The sequence below is a fragment of the Dipodomys merriami genome, unplaced genomic scaffold, assembly GCF_024711535.1.
Source record: "Dipodomys merriami isolate MVZ:Mamm:240054 unplaced genomic scaffold, mDipMer1.0.p SCAF_357, whole genome shotgun sequence".
In the NCBI taxonomy this organism is placed as follows: domain Eukaryota; kingdom Metazoa; phylum Chordata; class Mammalia; order Rodentia; family Heteromyidae; genus Dipodomys; species Dipodomys merriami.
The window spans coordinates 286,939-306,681 of NW_027205126.1; the positions used below are offsets into that span (position 1 = coordinate 286,939).

Genomic DNA, 19,743 nt, shown 5'->3' on the forward strand with positions numbered 1-19,743 from the left:
TTGAAGGCGGATTTCGATTATAACACATCTCAGTTACGTATGGTCAGAATACGAATTACTTTCCCAAGATTCTTCATGGGGCTCAGTAATTTAGTTCCCAGCTGGGAGGCTGTGCCCAGGGCTGGGCAGGGCTGCTCTACGGCTCAGAGTTTAATCCTCACAGAGGGAAAAGAAAGCTCGCGTAGACCCAAACCAGTGTTTGTGACAGTGTTGGGCCGAGTACCTGAGGGCTTCTGCTTACTTAAAGGATGTGGAGTGTTTCCAACTTTACATTTTGAAACCCGTGCATCCATCTTCTCCCTGAGCATTCACTAAGCGCCATGCTTGCTGCTTGGCCCTGAGTATTTTACAGGTAACGCCTCACAGCACGTTCACATCATTCTTGTATGAAATTGCAAAGCTGACTTCATGTGTAGCAACTGAGTTGCTGAGGTAAGCGCTAACCTTTTTCCTCCTTCAATATAGAACACTGTTCTGGCGCAGTGCCTAATGCACCTCCCCTCCACCCCATCCCCCCTCCCCGGGTTGTGGGGCTTGAACTCTGGGCCTGGGCGCTGTCCCTCAGCTCTTCAGCTCAAGGCTAGCGCTCTACCACTTGAGCCACAGCGTGGAAAAGCCACAGAGGGCTGTCAAGATGCAGCATTAAAGACAGGACACTTAAACAGTTTTAAGTTAATTTTTCATTAAGATTTTAATGTAGATGTAAATGAAATTCTCATTTTAAAAAATTAAAGAAAGTTTCCATGTTTGTAGAATAAAGATTTAGTGCACAAATACAGCCTAAAGCCAACGGAAAAATAGCTCTGCCCTGTCATTTCCCTAGGAAAGCGCTGCAGTTACTCAGCATGGGCTGGAAGGAAAACAAAAGCGTCCTGAGTGCTAGGCTTCACAAAAGGACACGTTAAATATGTACATCGGATTGCTGTGCAAGTGTGCAATAATCTGTACACGTACATTCCTATCTGCTTTAATCTTCTAGAGTATTCATACACCAGGCAGGGGAGGGGAAGGCCGTATCAGTGAAAAGGAGGGTGAGGGTGGCGATGGTTTCAGGCCGGGGGAAGGGTAACGCGTAGCTACTTCGTTATTTGACCTTTGGAGCAGACTACAAAAGTTGCTGTGACACCTGCTTGGTGTCGTCGTTACACTGACCTGAAGTAATGGCGCCCACTGTTCTCGAACTCGCGCCCGGAGCCGCTGCGCGCCACCGCCGCCATGGGAGCGAGTGAGCAGCGGCTGCCGAGGGCCGGCACGCGATCAGCGCGAAGCTCTCCCTCCTATGTGGCCATGTCAGCGGCCCGCGGGCCCAGCGCAGTGTAGAAGAGGATGTAGGCGGCTGAGGATCTCACCGCGCCCACGGAGATGTCTGAAACTTCGTGGTCATCAAACTTGAACCACCGCTGCCGCGCCGCGTTCTTGCAGTAGGCTGTGTAATGGCCACCGTCCAGGCCGCCGTAGTGATTCTGCCCAGCAAGACACAAGAGCAGTGAACACGCACTGGCCAGCAAGCGTGTGAAACGCATGCTTTCTCTAAGAGCCACTGGCTCGAGTCAGGACATACTTACGGAGACAGAAAACAAGTTGTACTTCTTTAAGCTGTTCTTTGGACCAATGACGTACTGTGACAAGTCCAGGTTTTCCAACGGGAAGTCCACGGACGTCTGCAGTTTCTGCTTCCATCTACCATCATAGGAGAAGCTGCGGAACGAACGTCACGGGCACAGTGAGAATGCTGGAAAGGACCCCGTACACACAGGGTCCGCTTCTGTTTTACAGAGGAGACCAAGGCTACAGGCAGCAAACCATGTACCTCATACCAAACAGCACAGTAGCTCTACACCCTGCTCCCAGATCCCTGGGTCAGCTAGGACTGTTGGATACATATGCTACAAAGGCAAAACTCATTAACAGTAGTACGTGGTCCAGCATGGCGGCATGTATGTGTAATCCCAACCACAGGGTAGGGAGAGGCAAGAGGATTGTATTAAATCAGCCCTGGAAAACAGACCCTGGGCAAACATGGTCTCTCTGTAATCACAGTTACTCAGAAGGTAGGTGGAGGTTGGTAGTAGGGAGATCAAGGTTCAAGGCCAGCCTGGGCAAAAGTACAAGATCCCAAACTAAAGCAAAGAGAACCGGGGAACAGCGCGAGTAGACTGCTTGCCTAACAAAGGTAAAGGCCCGAGTTCAAATGGCGAGTGGGAGACGGTACCCGTCACTCTGACTGCACAAGGCCTGGGAGGCTGGACTTGGGGGGACTGGAGCCCCAAGCTCCTTGGACAAAGTCTTGTGTGGCAACAATGGTGCCGCATTGTTGTTGCATCTTTTTTTTTTTTTAATTTTTAATGTTTTTGTCGGGTCGGTCGTGGGGCTTGAACTCTGGGCCTGGGTGCTGACCCTCAGCTCTTCAGCTCAAGGCGAGCACTCTACCACAGGAGCCACAGCGCCACTTCCGGTTTTCTGGTGGTTAATTGGAGATGAGTCTCATGGACTTTCCTGCAGGCTAGCTTTGAACCATGATCCTCAGATCTCAGCTTCCTGAGTAGCTAGGATGACAGGCGTGAGCGCCTGGCTCCTTGCATCCTTTAAACACCAAATAATGTCATGGAGCACGGTTATTTCAAAATGAGCAACATTTTTTTTCTTCCAGCTCTGCGACCCTTCGCACATGAGGCCTTCACACATTCCACCATGGAGCTCCGCCCAGCTCCTGCCCACATAGGATTTTTGGATATAGCCAAGGACAATATTTAATAATTAATATGTATTCAGCTATAGAATGGCTATACCTTTTGTTACCAAACATGCACAAAAGACATTGAACTAACTGTCAATACTGAAATTAATACAAGCAATAAGAATCTCCTGGGGCTGGGAAGGTGGCTCAGTGGTAGAGCGCTTGCCTTGCATGCATGAGGCCCTGGGTTCGATTCCTAAGCACCACATAAGCAAAAAGAAAAAAGCCGGAAGTGGTGCTGTGGCTCAAGTGGTAGAGCGCTAGCCTTGAGCTGAAGAGCTGAGGGATAGCGCCCAGGCCCAGAGTTCAGGCCTCATGACCAGCCCCCCCCTAAATAATAATAAAAAATAAAAATTACATTTCAAAATCATGTGTTGCTTTTTTTTTTCCATGGCAGTCCTGGGGATTGAACTCAGGGCTTTGGTGCTGTCACTTAGCATGTTTGTTCAAGGCTAGCAATCTACTACCTGAGCTACAGCTCTACTTCCACGTTCTTGCTGGTTAACTGGAGATATGGATCTCAGACCTTCCTGCCTGAGCTGGCTTCGAACCGTGATCCACAGATCTGAGATTCCTGAGTAGCCAGTATTGTTAATTTTTTTTTTTTTTTTTGGGTCCGGTCGTGGGGCCTGAACTCTGGGCCTGGGCGCTGTCCCTCAGCTCTTCAGCTCAAGGCGAGCGCTCTACCACTTCAGCCACAGCACCACTTCCGGCTTTTTTCTTTTTGCTTATGTGGTGCTGAGGAATCGAACCCAGGGCCTCAGGCATGCAAGGCAAACGCTCTACCACTGAGCCACTTTCCCAGCCCTAATTTTTTTTTTTTTTTTTTGGTCGGTCATGGGGCTTGAACTCTGGGCCTGGGCGCTGTCTCTGTGCTCTTCAGCTCAAGGCGAGTGCTCTACCACTTGAGCCACAGCACCACTTCCGGTTTTCTAGTGGTTTATTGGAGGTAAGAGTCTCATGGACTTTCCTGCCCGGGCTGACTTTGAACAGCAATCCTCAGATCTCAGTCTCTGAGTAGCTAGGATTACAGGCATGGCTTGAATGTTAAACTTTATCTGTATTAGATTATATTGTGTAGCACTTTATGCATGTCACTGGATGTGATTACATAAAGCTTTTCTATCTCTGATGGAGTGAGCTGAGACATTGGCAGCGTCCCTCTGCTCTCCCTCTCCCTTCTCTTTCCTGCTCTGATCGCCTCCCTGCCCGTGGCTCTTGGTGTCATGGTAGCTGCAGTGCCACAAGACTTGTGCTCCTGCAGAGCGATGCTCCTGCGCGGTGCGCACCCTTACCGTTTCAGATGCACTAAAAGCACCGGTGGCAGCTTCCAGATTTCAATCTTCTTCAGGGAGTCCCTCCGGGCTCTGCAGTGACTGCAGTAAAATCGGTTGTTGTCGGTGAGTTTTTCTTCTTTGGAAAATAACCTAAGGCAATCCTGGGGAAAAACACGTAGCAGACGTGGGCAATTCAGCCTCCACCCTGTGTCAGGGAGCGGCACCTCGCACAAGAAGCTGGCTGCAGGCTGCAGAACGCATGAAGCCTCACCAGTGACAGAGCACCAGTGCCCAAGCAGAAGAGAGCTGGAGTGGGGAGAGCCTGGGCCCTGGAGGAAGCTAAGTTACTGCAACCACACCCTGTGTGCCCAAACCACCCACTGCCATCCCCAGCTAAAGCCCAAACACAAAACATAGACTAAGTTAAAGTCAGCATAAAACAGCGACTGGAACTGGGGGTCTGGGCGAGCACCCAGACCTTGAGCTTTTTTGCTCAATGGTTATGCTCCACCAACTAAAGCCACAGCTCGACTTTTGGCTTTTTGGTGGATAACTGGAGATAAGAGCTTCACAAATTTTCCTGCCCTGGCTGGCTTTGAACCATGATCCTTAGATCTAAGCCTCCTGAGCAGCTGGGATTACAGGTGTGAGCTACTGGTACTTAGCATAAATAGCATTTTTATCTAAGTTACTTTTTCTCCGTCTTAAACTCACCTGTAATGTACATTTACTCGTGGATGCGAGCGGTAGAGACAGATACATAAAGGCCTCAAACGTCCTCGACTTCTTGTGGCAGGTGAGGCACTGTACTGTGGACTTGAACTGACCCTGAAAAAGCGTAACGATAATGGACTCGTTGAGCTGCTTGTGTTTCTGCCACGCATGTTCTGCGGCTTTGAAGTCATCAAGATGATCATTATTTTCTTCTTTATACCTCTTCCGATTGTCAGCCTAGAAATAATAGAAATAAGATTTAAAATGCTATGTTAATACCTAAAAGGCGGCAATATTTATTTATGTACGTATGTATTTATTTTTGTCGGTCATGGGGCCTGAACTCTGGGCCTGGGCGCTGTCCCTGAGCTCTTCAGCTTGAGGCTAGCATGCTACCACTTGAGCCACAGTGCCACTTCCCCAGCTCGTTTTTTATGGCTTTGAATGATTGTGCTAGCCTCCCTAGCCTCCCAAGCACTGGGATAACAGGGGCGCACCATGACTGCCCAGTGTGCACTTGACATTTGTACGTATGTTCAGTGTTAAGAATGATAACTAGGGGCTGGGAATATCGCTTAGTGCCAGAGTGCTTGCCTAGCATGCATAAAACCCTGGGTTTGATTCCTCAGTACCACATAAACAGAAAAAGCCAGACGTGGCACTGTGGCTCAAGTGGTAAAGCGCTAACCTTGAGCAAAAGAAGCTCAGGGATAGTAACTAGGCCCTGAGTTCAAGTGCCAGGACTGGCAAAAAAAAAAAAAAAAAAAAAAAAGGGAGGGGCTGAAAAGGAGGCACAGTGGTAGGGTGCTTGCCTTGCATGCATGAGGCCCTGGGTTCGATTCCTCAGTACCACATAAGCAGAAAAATCCAGAAGTGGGGCTGAGGTTCAAGAGGTAGATCACTAGTCAACAGCTAAAGAGCTGAGGGACAGTGCCCAGGCCCAGAGTTCAGGCCCCACAACCAACAAAAACAAAACAAGACAAAAAAACTGTACTCTGTACAACTACATTGATAATTAAGGACACAGAAAAAGAATGGTGATTGCAAAGATACCTGAGAAAGATAGGACAGTGTGGTAGTTAAGAAGCTACACAAAGGGTTGGGAAGGTGGCTCAGTGGTAGAGCGCTTGCCTTGCATACCTGAGGCCCTGGGTTCGATTTCTCAGCACCACATAAGCAGAAAATGTCAGAAGTGGCGCTGTGGTTCAAGTGGTAGAGCTCTAGTCTACCACTGAGGGACAGTGCCCAAGCCCAGAGCTCAGGCCCCACGACTGACCAAAAAAAAAAAAAAAAAAAAAAAAAATTCTAAAATGCTGGAAATAGCACTGTGGCTCAAAGTGGTAGAGCACTAGCTTTGAGCAAAAAAACAAACTCAAGGACAGCATCCAGGCTCTGAGGTCAAGCCCCAGAATCAGGAAAAAAAAAAAAGAAGCTACACAAATGGAGAAGCTTATTTGTAGAATTGCGTGTTTCAAGAAAAACCACGCATGGGGCTGGGAAGATGGCTCAGTGGTAGAGCGCTTGCCTTGCATGCCTGAGGCCCTGGGTTCGATTCCTCAGCACCACATAAGCAAAAAGAAAATGCCGGAAGTGGTGCTGTGGCTGAAGTGGTAGAGCGCTAGCCTTGAGCTGAAGAGCTGAGGGACAGCGCCCAGGCCAAGAGTTCAGGCCCACAACTGGATCAAAAAAAAGAAGAAGAAAGAAAGAAATATCATGCACAAAAAGAACACACTATACTATGTAGTAAAAATATGCAGTAATATATAATTACACAACAAACAGGTTCAGGTTATTGTGACCCATGTTCATGATTTTTTACTTTCACATTGCTCACAAGAAATAATTTCTCAACAACTATTTTAGCAGGTGCAAATTACTCAGCAATTCTGTGACCATTTAATCAAGAACCTTTAATGTGAAAAATCCAAAATGCTCCAAAATCTAAAACTTTTTGAAATGAAAGACCAGAGTGGCTCAAGTGGTAGAGCACCATTGGGAACAAGAATTCATCAGCAGCACCAAAAACCCTCAACTGTTTAACTGCCCAACACAATGCCTCAAGTGGAAATTACACATCAGGAAGTAAAAATTATTTTGTTATGTACATTAAAAAATACTACCTAACATGTGTCTAAGGTATATATACAAGTATATATGTATATGTGTGTACATATATGTGTATGTGCATTATACATATGTGTGTATATACCTTATACATGTGTGTATATATACGCAATATTATATGAAACAAGTGAGTTTTCTGTTTAGACTGCAGTTGCAATGCAAAATATAGTTACATATACGTAACTATTCCAAACTCCCCCCAAACCTGAAATCCTAAATATTTCTGGTCTACAAGAATTTCAAAACAGGGTGTTCAACCTGCGTTACATTCATCAGGAGTTTTTTCAGTATAAGCCATGCCCTGTCCAGTACACTCAAGTGTATTAGAATAAATGACCACTGGACAGTCACCCCTGGATTCTGTATTGCATTACTGGGCAAGGCTGCCTTTGTGACTGGGAAGAGCGAGAATCTTACTTTATTCAGGTCTTCATGGAGGCCGTCCATGAGGAAGAGGAGCAGCTCTTGTGAATCTTGCTGGCTGTACCCCGCAAACTGATCGTTGATCTTCCCAATGGTGGCTTTGAAGTCTCTTGGGCTGATGTATCTGTACTGCCCTGTCCACAATGCCTTCATGATTATTCCAAATTCTTCTGCCACTTCACCTTTGTGCCCCAACAGATTTGACCTGTGCAAACACACACAGCAATAAAGAAAAAGCTGAAAAACTACAGTACAGTTGGCTGATGCCAACCTTACATTATTCACATACTGTATTCCTACACTAAAATACTCACAGATTTATTACAGTCTTTGTTTATAGTCTTCCAATGTGCTTTACTTTGGCCACAAGCCCTATTCCTCTTAACAGACTGCCTGTCTTCTACTACGGGAATTATCTTTAAATTTTTTTAAATTGTCCTTTTAAATGTTCAGTGGTAATGGAATTAGAACTCGGGGCCTTGTGTTTACTACAGGCACCCTACACCACCTGGGCCATGCCACTAGCCTGCTGTTTTGCTGGAGGTGGAATCTTGCAGACTTGTCTGTCCACACTGACTTCAAACGGCTCCTCTGGGTTTTAGCCTGAGGAGTTGGTGAGATGAGCCACTGGCACGTGGCTTTTCCACATTAGGAAAGTCTTCTAATGTCACTTCTCTGGATCCGAGTGCCAAAGTGCTAGCTATGGCATGAATGTGTCCCTTCTACATTCAGTGTTGCCTATTTGACAGCACTAAGAGTACGCACTAAGGAACTGGTACACCAGTAATCCTAGCTACTCACGAGACTGAAATCTGAGGATCGTGATTTGAAGCCAGCCCAGACAGGAAAAGCTGTTAGACTCATCTCCAATTATCAACCCAAAATCTGGAAGTGGAGCTATGGCTCAAAGTGGTAGGGTATTAGCCTTGAGCACAAAGCTCAAGGACAGTGCTCAGGCCCTGAGTTCAAGCCCCACAACAGGAAAAAAAAAAAAAAAGTATGCTAAGAAGTGACTAGGCCACATGGCTAACCTCATGAATGAGGGAGGTGCCCTCAGGAAAGGCCTGAGGAGTCTGTCCTCTCGTGCCCTTCTCCTGCTGTATGAGGGTGAAGCAAGGCCCTGCCCAGACCTCGGCACCTTTACCTTGGGCTTCCTGTCTCCAGAACTATGAGGAAATAAAATGTCTGGTTTTTATCAATTAGCCTCAGGTACTTTGTCATATAACACAAAATGGACTGAAACAGTAAACATAGAGACATTATCCTTTGAACCATACACTGCAAAAGACATGTATTTACCTGTTAATATCGTCCTGGTAACAGTTTCTGTTGAAATAATCAGCCAAGTGGGGGGCGTTACAGAGGCACTGCAATATAGAGTTCATATAACAAGTATTTCCTAAATTACGAAGTCCAGTAAGAGCTGGCCCAGATCCTCCAAACACAGGGTTGAGGTTCCGAATCTGAGAGGCAGAAAGCCTCGAGATCTCAGCTTTGGGGTAGCATGTTGGCCTAATAAAGAGAAGGTATGAGTCTTAAAAGTCTATAAAACTGAGCTCTGTACTACAAATGGCAGCAGACTCTAGTGGCTCTTCTGCAGGCACATTAACTCACCAGGGCAGGGCAGACATCGGGTAATGAGGCTAGCCCTGGCTGCATCCTGTGGTCCTCCCTTGACAACACATAAAGCCCCTGGTTCTATAGGCGGCCTAAGAGTCTCTAGCTTTTCACGAACTAGGAGTTTTCAAAGACTTCAAGGAAGTTGGCATTATTACATATTTGAACGTCGCCACCACCAAAAATACTCATCGCTGTGGCAGACCACATAGAAAAGGAGGCACAGGTGATCTGCGTACAAATGCCTGTTGTCTAAGCTGATCCTAAGCTTCAGATGGGCTAGTCCAATTTGAAGTAAAATTCAATTTCTAGGGGCTGGGGAGGTGGCTCAGTGGTAGAGCGCTTGCCTTGCATGCCTGAGGCCCTGGGTTTGATTCCTCAGCACCACATGAGCAAAAAGAAAAAAGCCGGAAGTGGCGTTGTGGCTCAAGTGGTAGAGCGCTAGCCTTGAGCTGAAGAGCTGAGGGACAGTGCCCAGGCCCAGAGTTCAGGCCCCACAACCGGACCCAAAAAAATAAAATAAAATTCAATTTCTAGTTGCACCAAACACATTCCAAAACAGTGACGAGCCATGCTGAACAATAGCTCAGAGCGCCATGTGTCGGGCACAGAGCCATTTCCCAGAGCAGGCTGGGACACGGGGACCCAGAACTGCCCTGGCACTAGGACTTTCTTAATGGACAGATCTTTTTCTCTTCTTGCTTCTAGCCCTTGAGGTCATATGGAGATCAGAGCAAACTAGTTTCAAGTACTTTTCATGTGCTCTCTTCACTTTTGAATTCACATTAAAAATTATACTTGACAGTCTTGACAATACCGCTCAAATTAGTAATGTAATAATGATTCAAAAGGAAATTAAAATCTCACCAGTCACTGCAATTTCTAACATCCATAGCTCTATGAACAGAATTTTGGTTCTTTCAAATACATGTCTACCTGGTAAGTTCTTAGGAAGAAAATACCAACTATGTTGGAATGTGTTACTTTTTCGTGTCTAAGGACAGCCTACTTGGAAATACCTATTAATGAAGTGCATAATAAATGGAAAAACCATAATATTGCCATCTGTAGTGTAGACTTCTGCGATAGGCCATTTTTTTCCCCTTTTATTGGTCCTGAGGCTTGAACTCAGGGCCTGGGTGCAATCTCTGAGCCACAGTTCCACTTCCAGTTTTCTGGTACTTAATTGGAGCTAGAGTATCATGGAGTTTCCTACTTGGGCTGGCTTTGAACCACGATCCTCAGAGATCTCAGCCTTTTGAGTAGCTAGGATTACAGGTGTGAGCCACCAGGGCCTGGTTTAGGCCAATATGTAAGGAAACAAGCCCTATGATGAAATGGAAGTGTGTATGTAGCTAGTGCACATCTCCTGTGTACTTGAAACCACCTCCAGATGACTTACTATAGCTGACTCGAGCCTTAGCCTAGTAGTCTGCCAACCTATCAAGTCTGTTGAATCATCCCAAACAAAGTAGTTAAAAGCTGAGGATCTATCTCTAGGAGATGCTACTTTGAGAAATGTAAATAAACCTACTGAACCGAACGGCAGGCATGCAATCAAGGACACTAGTAATACATTTTTTTTTTTTTTTTGTCAGCCGTGGGGCTTGAACTCTGGGCCTGGGCGCTGTCCCTCAGCTCTTCAGCTCAAGGCGAGCGCTCTACCACTTGAGCTACAGCGCCACTTCTGGTTTTCTGGTGGTTTATTGGAGATAGGAGTCTCATGGTCTCTCCTGCCCGGGCTGGCTTTGAACCGTGATCCTCAGATCTCAGCCTCCTGAGTAGCTAGGATTACAGGCGTGAGCCACCAGCGCCCGGCTACTAGTAATACATATTACTCTAATGCTACAGGAAAATTTTGCTCTCACATCCTTGGCTGATGACAATCTCTCACATCCTTGGCACATAATCCTCTGGCATACTGTTAGTCTCAGGGAGAAAAATCAAGGCCATTTTCTTATGTTTTTCTCTGTGGTACATCACAATGGTCACAATGACTCCCACAGGTTTTTTGTTTTTTTTTGTTTGCCGGTCGTGGGGCCTGAACTCTGGGCCTAGGTGCTGTCCCTCAGCTCGTCAGCTCAAGGTTAGTGTTCTACCACTTGAGCCACAGCACCACTTCTGGCTTTTCTGCTTATGTGGTGCTGGGGAATCGAACCCAGGGCCTCATGCAGGCAAGGCAAGCACTCTACCACTGAGCCACCTTCCCAGTCCCCCACAGGGTTTTCTGATCTGCTCTGAACACAGTGGAATGTTAGGTGGGGTCTTATACTCAGCACATTCCCACAGTTTTGGGGCTTTAGCAGAACTGACTTGTTTTCCCGATTCACTGCTGGGGTCACTGCTGGCTTCCTCTTCTCCTCCTCTTGAATGGCCTGGGTGATGTCCGGGGAGGAGTAGGAGCGCTTCAGCTTGGAGGGTTCCCGGTCGCGCTCGGCGGGGACCTGGGGCTTGGCTTTGTGCGTTGGGGGGGTGGAGGGAGGAGCAGAGGAAGGGGCCATCTCCGGTGGATACATGTGAACGGTGTTGGTGGGTGAGTGGTAGTAGCGGAAGGTCCCTGTGATTGGGTCGAGAAACTGAGACAAGAAGAAAAGACAGGTCAAACACCCAGAGGGCACTAGAGACAAACCTTCCAAAGTATTCTCCCAATTCACTGTGACACTGGGGAGGCTGGGGATTAGGACCCTGCACATGTGAGTCACACACTTATGTGGAGACGAGAGAATCTGAGGAAAATGGTGATAGCTGCTGCCCTCCACTTGCCGGGAAATGACAGCGGCAGGCTGCTGGCAGTGGAGAGCACACAGCCACGGTGCTCGTGAGGAGCGGTGCTGTGCGCTCCAGCGTGAAGCGCTCCGGAGGACTCTGGCCTTACCTTGGCCCAGCCTGAAGGCAGCCCAGGCACGATCCTCCCCATTTCCTCGCTCCGCGCTCTTGTCAAGGGCTCACGCTGCGCCTAGTTTGGGAAGGGGGAGAAGGAAAAAAAAAATCGATTTTCCCCTCTATTAAAATTTCACATATACAAATATGTACCTACACTGAACATTCAAAAAGCCTTCCCTTGCTGTCCTCCATACTACTCAAGAGGCACAAAGGGAAGAAACGTACCGAAAGGAGCATACAAGGAATCAATCTCAACTTTTCCCAACGTGGGACAGACAGCCCAAAGCCAGGCGTTTGTGTACTTAAGAGTAAATGAGTCTGCAGCATGAATGCTCTAGGTTCTCAGCCTGCCTCTAGCTCAGTGAGATGAAACTAGTCTTGGTGCTCTAGAAGTTAATGCACTTTCAGGCAAACAACCTCTACCCTCAGCTCAACTGTAAGCTGAGTACTATTATAAAGTTTGGAAAATATATGCATATAGTAAGTACTTGGTGAATAATGTTTAAATTGTATCTTAAATCCAAGTGTTTACAAGTTCTAATTCTCTTATACAGTTAGCTTTGGTATACAGGCTTAATTTCTCCACTTCTGGGTGTAGTATATTGTTTTGTTTAGAGATGAGGTCTAGCTATATAGCCTAGTAGTCTTCAACTTACGTGTTCAAGTGATCTCTCTTGTGTTAGCTCTCTGAGCAGCAGGCCCACAGTCAGGTGTCCAGCTAGCAGGAGCTATTACTTTTCATACTAGAAATGTCCTAGATAAGGGTAGCATTAATATGAATTGGCAATTTCAGAAACATGCCTGAAGCATAAGAACTTGTGAATTCTGCTGTTTTTGAATATGTATTTAGCCAGGCACTGGTGGGTCACACCTATAATCGTAGCTACTCAGGAGCATGGGATCTGAGGATCAAGACTGAAGCCAGCCTGGGCAGGAAAGTCTGTGTGGCTCTTATCTCCAATTAATCACCAAAAAAGCTGGAAGTAGAGCTGTGGCTCAAGGGCTAGAGTGCTGGCTTTGAGCAGTAAGAGGTCAGGGACAGGCTTTGGGTTCAAGCTCTAGGAATGGCACTAAAAAAAAGTATTTAGTGTTCAAAGTGAAAAGGCAGGACTTATGGAGTAAGACAGAAAACAGAAGCTTCCTCTGCAACTAAGAACGAGAAGAATCAGGGTAACAATTGACAGACTGCATTCCAGGAGGAGAGTGATGAACGTTCATCGTTCATCGGGATGTGGCAAAGCCTCAGCCCCTTCTCTAGCCCGGGGCAGGGGTGGCTGCCACCTGATTCCCTTGCCACAAGGTAATCAGACAACTGTGGTGACCACAGACTAGTTGGGAGCCAAGCTGGAAGTCCACACTGTAGAGTTCAGGTGTGACAAGGATCTCTAGAGCAGACAGACCAGCACTGGAAAAGAAATCTATTTTGCCATTCTCCACTTCCCAGAGCCATAGCTGGGCTCCAACATGAAGGCAGTCTACTGTCCAAAACTGAGCTACTCTGGGAACTTGGCAACAAGGAACAATTCTGGGAGCCTGAGACCTGCCACTGTGCTGGGATTGTACAGTACAGTCAGGCGAAGCAGCCTGGGAGGGAGAGTGCAGTCGGGCAGTGAGCCTAGCCTGGGAGCCTCAGAAGATGGTGGCCCAGTCCAAGGCCAGACCAGAAGACTGCTCGGCTTCTGGGGTACCTCCCGACTGTCAGGTGGAACACCGTTGTGGGAGCCCTTTTCCCACCACAGGGTAATGTACTCCTGAGGCGACCACGGAGCTCTGGGGCAAGCAGTGCAGATGTCAGTGCTCTTTACCTCCGCCCCTACCATGCCAGGCCCTGAGGAGATACTCTCAGGCGCCAACCTTTTCTACCCCTGAACACACAACACTGATTGACATGGGATTCACTGGCTTTTTTCTGGGGCTAGACTCCAGTTGCCTCCATCTTCCCAATCTCTATTGTGAGCCCTTGTACCCAGCTTGGCTGCTCTCTCTTTTTTTTTTTGTCGGTCACGGGGCTTGAATGCTGGGTCTGGGCGCTGTCAGTTCTTTAGCTCAAGGCAAGCGCTCTACCACTTGAGCCACAGCGCCACTTCCGGTTTTCTAGTGGTTTATCAGAGATTGTGGTTTATTGCTTTAAACCGCAATCCTTAGATCTCAGCCTCCTGAGTAGTTAGGATTACAGGCATGAGTCACTGGCGCCTGGCTTTAGCTACTTTCTTATATACCCATAAAGAACATTGCAAGAAACCACAAAAACAATCTCATTCCCAACAGCCTCAAAAATAAGAAAACTGCTCGATGTGATGCTTCACACCTATAATCCCAGCTACTCAGAAGGCTCAGGGTTCAGGGCCAGTTTGGGCAAAGAGGTAAGTGAGACCCATCTCAATAGCATCAATGTTCTATGCTAGCTACTCAGGAGGTACGAGGAGGAAGATAGAGGACCAAAGCAAACTTTCCACAGGCAAAAAGAAAACTACGATACATTACCTGAAAAGCAACTAAAACAAAAATGCCAGGGGGCATGATACTGGTAGCTCACGGTCAAGCAAGCACAAGATGCTGAGTTCAATCCCCAGTGCCACAAAAACAGAAAGGTCCTAGGAATGAACTTAAAGGCCTCTACAATGAAAAACATAAAATGGTAAAGAGAATGAAGAAGAAACTAGAATGTGGAAGGACCTCACATTTTCATGCATCGGAAGTCATATTGTGAAGTGGATATATTTCTAAGAATGATCTACAGATTTCAGTGCAATCTTCAGCTGCATCTCTGTAACATTCTTCATATAAATAGAGAAAAAAAAGATCCTGGGGCTGGGAAGGTGGCTCAGTGGTAGAGCGCTTGCCTTGCATGCATGAGGCCCTGGGTTCGATTCCTCAGCACCACATAAGCAAAAAGAAAAAAGCCAGAAGTGGCGCTGTGGCTCAATTGGTAGAGCGCTAGCCTTGAGCTGAAGAGCTGAGGGACAGTGCCCAGGCCCAGAGTTCAGGCCCCACAACTAGAACAAAAAAAAAAAAGATCCTAAAATGTTTATGTCAGCACAGCACACCCAAAGAGCCAAGATGCCCAAGGAAAAGAGCAGGCCAGGGGCTTCAATTACACAGAGTGGCATGGCACCCCAGACACACAGCTGCCATGTGACACTTCAGAGAGCCGCTGCCTGTGTCTTTGTCTTCAAGTGTGTTACATATGTCTTCTTCCAGTAGTTTCAGTTTCATGTTTACATTGAGAAGAAAAAAGGGGAACTGTATTTCCTTCCAAGGGCTGTTTGGACATTCACAGCATCACCTACAACAAATGATCAATGCAGGCTACAGGCTGTGGACAGCCAATGAGAAACACATTTGCACTTTATCCCCTTGCGGAGGGGACAGGCTTCATATGGCCCTGGGGTGGACTGAACTGTCTCCAACCCTTCACGAAGGCCCATGTGATCCATTTCAAATTGACTTTTGTAAGGTTCTGAGACAGACATCTAGTGTCAGTCTTCTATAAGTGGCTGTCCACTTTGCAGCACCATTTGTTTAACAGGCTGTTTGTTCTCCAGTGTGTACTTTTGCTAAGAATCAGATGGCTGTAGGCTTATTTCTGGGTCCTCTTTTCCATTCGTCTATGTATTTTGGAGAGGTGGTTTTGGGGTTTGAACTCAGAGCAAGAAGGGAAATGTAGAAAGCAAAGGGTCACTGACACAATCCCAAAATGTAGTCAACTGGCTCCAAAGAAAGTGGTAAGAAAATGGGGGTGGAGGACAATCTATCCCTTCCAGCAACTAACTACTCAGAATGGCAGCCCATTTGTGGGATGCCACAGTATCACCTCTACACACACTCTGTCTCTGCTTGCTTCTGCTTACCTTGCCTGCATTGGTATCTCCCGATACAGCTAGAGGAGACACATCTCCTGTTGACTTTTTCTGCATTTCCGGAGTTGGACACCTTTTCTCTCCTTCCATAGGTATCTTGGAATCAGACATTTCGTGCTCACTTCTACTCTGTCTTTTCATTCCTGTTAGTTCTCTGCCCCTCTTCACTGAGGGCTCCTTGCCTTCCTTCCTGGCCTGCTCACCGTCTCTCCTCTCCTCTTCCTCCTTGGCTTTCGGCTCGCTTTCTGTGGTTTCATTTTCTCGAGCTTCTTGTTTCTGTCTGGCTTTCTGCTCTTGCTCTTCCCGCATTAGCTTCTCTTTCTGTTCCTCTTGCTGCCTTTCCCGAAGTTCTTTTTCCTGCTTGTTTTTCTCCATTAGAAGAGCAGTTTCTGCATGGATGCGGGCTTTCTCTTCATCTGTTAACATGGCGGTCACGGGGGGTAATGTGGGTTTGGTGGATCGATCGGGAAGAACTTTTCCATTCTGAGGAGACAGCTCAGGACCTGTACTTTCAGGTTTTATTCTATGATCTTCAGGCAACTTCACTGTGGGTTTTTTAGTACGATCAATCTAAAGAAACAGAACGAGCAAAACATGCCGTTTGTGTTTGTTTTTATTGCTTTGTGTTGTTTCGGCTGGCCTCATCCACCAAGTGGCAAAACATGACCAGATTCAGAACTATAACCTCAGTTACATTTTCAATTCATGCTAGAACAAAAAGCCCAGACAGGAAGTGGCACTGTGGCTCAAGCGGTAGAGCACTCCCCTTGAGCTGAAGAGCGCAGGGACAGCGCCCAAGCCCAGAGTTCAAGCCCCACGACCGACCAAAAAAAAAAAAAAGAAATTTCTTCCAAATGTTTGCCGGGCGCTGGTGACTCACGCCTGTAATCCTAGCTACTCAGGAGGCTGAGATCTGAGGATCGCGGTTCAAAGCCAGCCCGGGCAGGAGAGACCGTGAAACTCCTATCTCCAATAAACCACCAGAAAACCGGAAGTGGCACTGTAGCTCAAGTGGTAGAGCGCTCGCCTTGAGCTGAAGAGCTGAGGGACAGCACTCAGGCCCAGAGTTCAAGCCCACGACCGACAAAAAAAAAAAAAAAAAAAAAAGCCCAGACATGGCACAGCGAATTCCTCTTGGACCATTAGCTTCATGTGAGGGTCACACATAGATCTCAAAACTGTAATCTCCTCCCACAAACATGCTTATTATTATTATTATTATTTGCCATTATTATTATTTGCCAGTCCTGGGGCTTGAACTCAGGGCCTTGCACTGTCCCTGAGCTTCTTTTGCTCAAGGCTAACATTCTACCACTTGAGCCACAGTGCTACTTTTGGCTTTTTCTGTTTATGTGGTTCTGAGTTGTTCCCAGGGCTTCATGTGTGGTAGGCAAGCACTCTACCACTAAGCTACAGTCCCAGCCGTGTGTGTGTGTGGGGGGGGGGGGTAGGCAAGCACTCTACCACTAAGCTACAGTCCCAGCCCCATGTGTGTGTGTGTATGTGTGGTAGGCAAGCACTCTACCACTAAGCTACAGTCCCAGCCCCGTGTGTGTGTGTGTGTGTGTGTGTGTATGTGTGTGGGTAGGGAAGCACTCTACCACTAAGCTACAGTCCCAGCCCCGTGTGTGTGTGTGTGTGTGTGTGTGTGTGTGTGTGTGTGTGTGTGTGTGTGTGTCTGTCTGTCTGTCTGTCTGTCTGTCTGTGTTGGAACTGGAGCCTGAACTCAGAGCTTGCCCTCTTGCGTACTAGCTTCTTCACTGAAGGCTGACATATTACTACTTGAACCACATCTCTACTTCTGGCTAATAGTCTCTCAGGCTTTTACGCCTGAACTTTGAATTTAAGATCTTCAGGTTTCAGCCCTCCGAGTAGCTGGGGTTATAGGTGTGAGCCACTAGTGCCTGGCTACAGTCCTTACCTTCTAAATGCAACCACTCTCCAATTTTCGCTACACAAACTAAACCCAGAAGAGTTTTGTGAATGTTCCTCGCAAACCCTTCTGCAGCCTGACCGTCTTCCTCCACACAGCGATACCTCTATCTGTGCTCCCACCTGCCAATCTGCCAATCAACCCCCCGCCCACCAGACTACAAAACAGCCTCCAACTTCTCCATCCTGCAACCAGAGTCATCATTTTTAAACATTATAGGTGTGAACCACCAATATCTGGCTTGTTTTCTATTTTGAGACAGTGTCTTGCACTATAGCCTAGGCTGGACTCCTGACTCTACCTCCTGAATTCTGGGATTACAGGTGCACACTATCATACCCGATTAAGTTTTCTATTCAGAGCCTGCCCTACGAATCAATATCCACTTCTAATGAAAAAATACTGTTTAAACATATCTTGGGAAAGAATGAGAAATGAATGCTTAAAAAATCTTACTGGAGAATATATAGGAAAGGGAAATTAATCTTTCTTCAAAAGTAATCTAATGAGAAAAAGCTGTAATTTCTTAACTTGTTATTACTTAAAAACCTTAAATTCTTAAAATGTCAAAATCAAATAAAACAAATCATTTGAAAACTAAAATATCTTTCATATAAAACCCAAACTATCTGAGAAAGTGGTCGGCCCTCCAAATCCAGGGTTCCATGCTGAAAATGCTTTACATGGCGTATACATTGTCAGAGGCCTCTTCTTCTCTCAGCAACATAGCATAGCAACTATTGAATAGCACTTACACCACATTACCAAGAACCTGGAGATGATTTAAAGCCTAGGGAAGAGGTGGATAAATTCTAGGACCTGAACATCTGCTAATTTTGTCATCCTCGGGACGTCTGGACCAGTCCCCAGCAGCTACTGGGGACAATTGTACTACTTGTCAAAGTACAAGAAAGATTCCACAGAGGTGTTCCAGTCCACTGTGGAAACACAAAATGTTATTGGCACTGTTTGTGGGAAATGGTTAGCAGCCCTGTTTGAAATGTTCACCACTGTCTAGTCTAATGTAGCTGTAGTCCTGGGGATGGATAATAATAAAAAACTTTGTTGTGAAAATAAAGATGACGGGCTGGGAAGGTGGCTCAGTGGTAGAGCGCTTGCCTTGCATGCCAGAGGCCCTGGGTTCGATTCCTCAGCACCACATACGCAAAAAGAAAAAAGCCGGAAGTGGCGCTGTGGCTCAAGTGGTAGAGCGCTAGCCTTGAGCTGAAGAGCTGAGGGACAGCGCCCAGGCCCAGAGTTCAGGCCCCACGACCGGACCCAAAAACAAAACAAAACAAAAAAAAAAACAAAAGAAAATAAAGATGACAAGATGCTTTTCTTATATAAACAACTTCATTTCTATAAATAAAGATGACAAGATGCTTTTCTTATATAAACAACTTCATTTCTATACTATATACTTAAGGACATCCAAACAGTACCTGTGGAATGTTCTTGATAATGGGCCCTGGCTGAATGAGAGGTGAAACATCCGCTTTGGAAGCAGCGATTGGTTTGGCGGGCGCTCTCCTCCTCTCCTCAGGGACAGTTATCAAGGTGACCTTGTCATTTACTTCCACAGGAGGAGCAACATGGCCAGGAGGTCTGGAGGGAGCCGGTTCTTCCAGTGAGGGGTAAGTAAAATCCACTAAAATTCCCAAAGAGAATAACATTTTTGAAAGAACAGTAACTTCCATAAATAATACTTATATTTTTCATGCATGTTACATGGAATAGTTAAACTTAAACTAAATGAAATAAAAATCATTAACAACCTTAAAGAAAACACAGACTTCTGGAATGCCTGTATTTTGTATATGCTGGGCATGGGGACTGAACTCAAGGGCCCTGAGTGCTGTCCCTGAGCATATGTGCTCAAGGCTCATGTTCTACCTCTTGAGCCACAGCTCCACCTCTTGCTTTTTGGTAGTTAACTGGAGATAAGAGCATCACTGGCTGGGCGCAGGTAGCTCATGCTTGTAATCCTAGCTACTCAAGATCTGAGGATCATGGTTCAAAACCAGCCCAGGTAGGGAAGTCCACCAGACTCTTATCCCCAGTTAACCAAAAGAAAACTGGAAGTGAAGCTGTGGCACAAAAAGTGGTAGATCACTAGTCTTGAGTGAAAAAGCTCAGGGATAGTACTCAGGCCCTGAGATCAAGCCCAACAACAGA

The 19,743-nt window shown here is 46.6% G+C and overlaps 1 protein-coding gene across 2 annotated transcripts in view; it reads right to left on the reverse strand.

Moving 5' to 3' along the window:
* Positions 1 to 665: 665 nt before the first annotated feature.
* Positions 666 to 19,743, reverse strand: part of LOC138804114 (ubiquitin carboxyl-terminal hydrolase 8) — a 49,510-nt gene continuing 30,432 nt past the window's right edge. The window contains exons 10-19 of one of the 2 annotated variants that reach the window (XM_069988377.1): positions 19,011 to 19,216; positions 15,627 to 16,205; positions 11,768 to 11,848; positions 11,206 to 11,468; positions 8,575 to 8,787; positions 7,270 to 7,480; positions 4,729 to 4,965; positions 4,033 to 4,175; positions 1,566 to 1,698; positions 666 to 1,463 (exon numbers count right to left, since the gene is read on the reverse strand). In XM_069988377.1, the coding sequence (XP_069844478.1) occupies positions 1,278 to 1,463; positions 1,566 to 1,698; positions 4,033 to 4,175; positions 4,729 to 4,965; positions 7,270 to 7,480; positions 8,575 to 8,787; positions 11,206 to 11,468; positions 11,768 to 11,848; positions 15,627 to 16,205; positions 19,011 to 19,216 (2,252 nt within the window). In that variant the 3' untranslated portion in view covers positions 666 to 1,277. The remainder of the gene's footprint in view (positions 1,464 to 1,565; positions 1,699 to 4,032; positions 4,176 to 4,728; positions 4,966 to 7,269; positions 7,481 to 8,574; positions 8,788 to 11,205; positions 11,469 to 11,767; positions 11,849 to 15,626; positions 16,206 to 19,010; positions 19,217 to 19,743) is intronic. The other variant, XM_069988378.1, reaches the window with a different exon arrangement.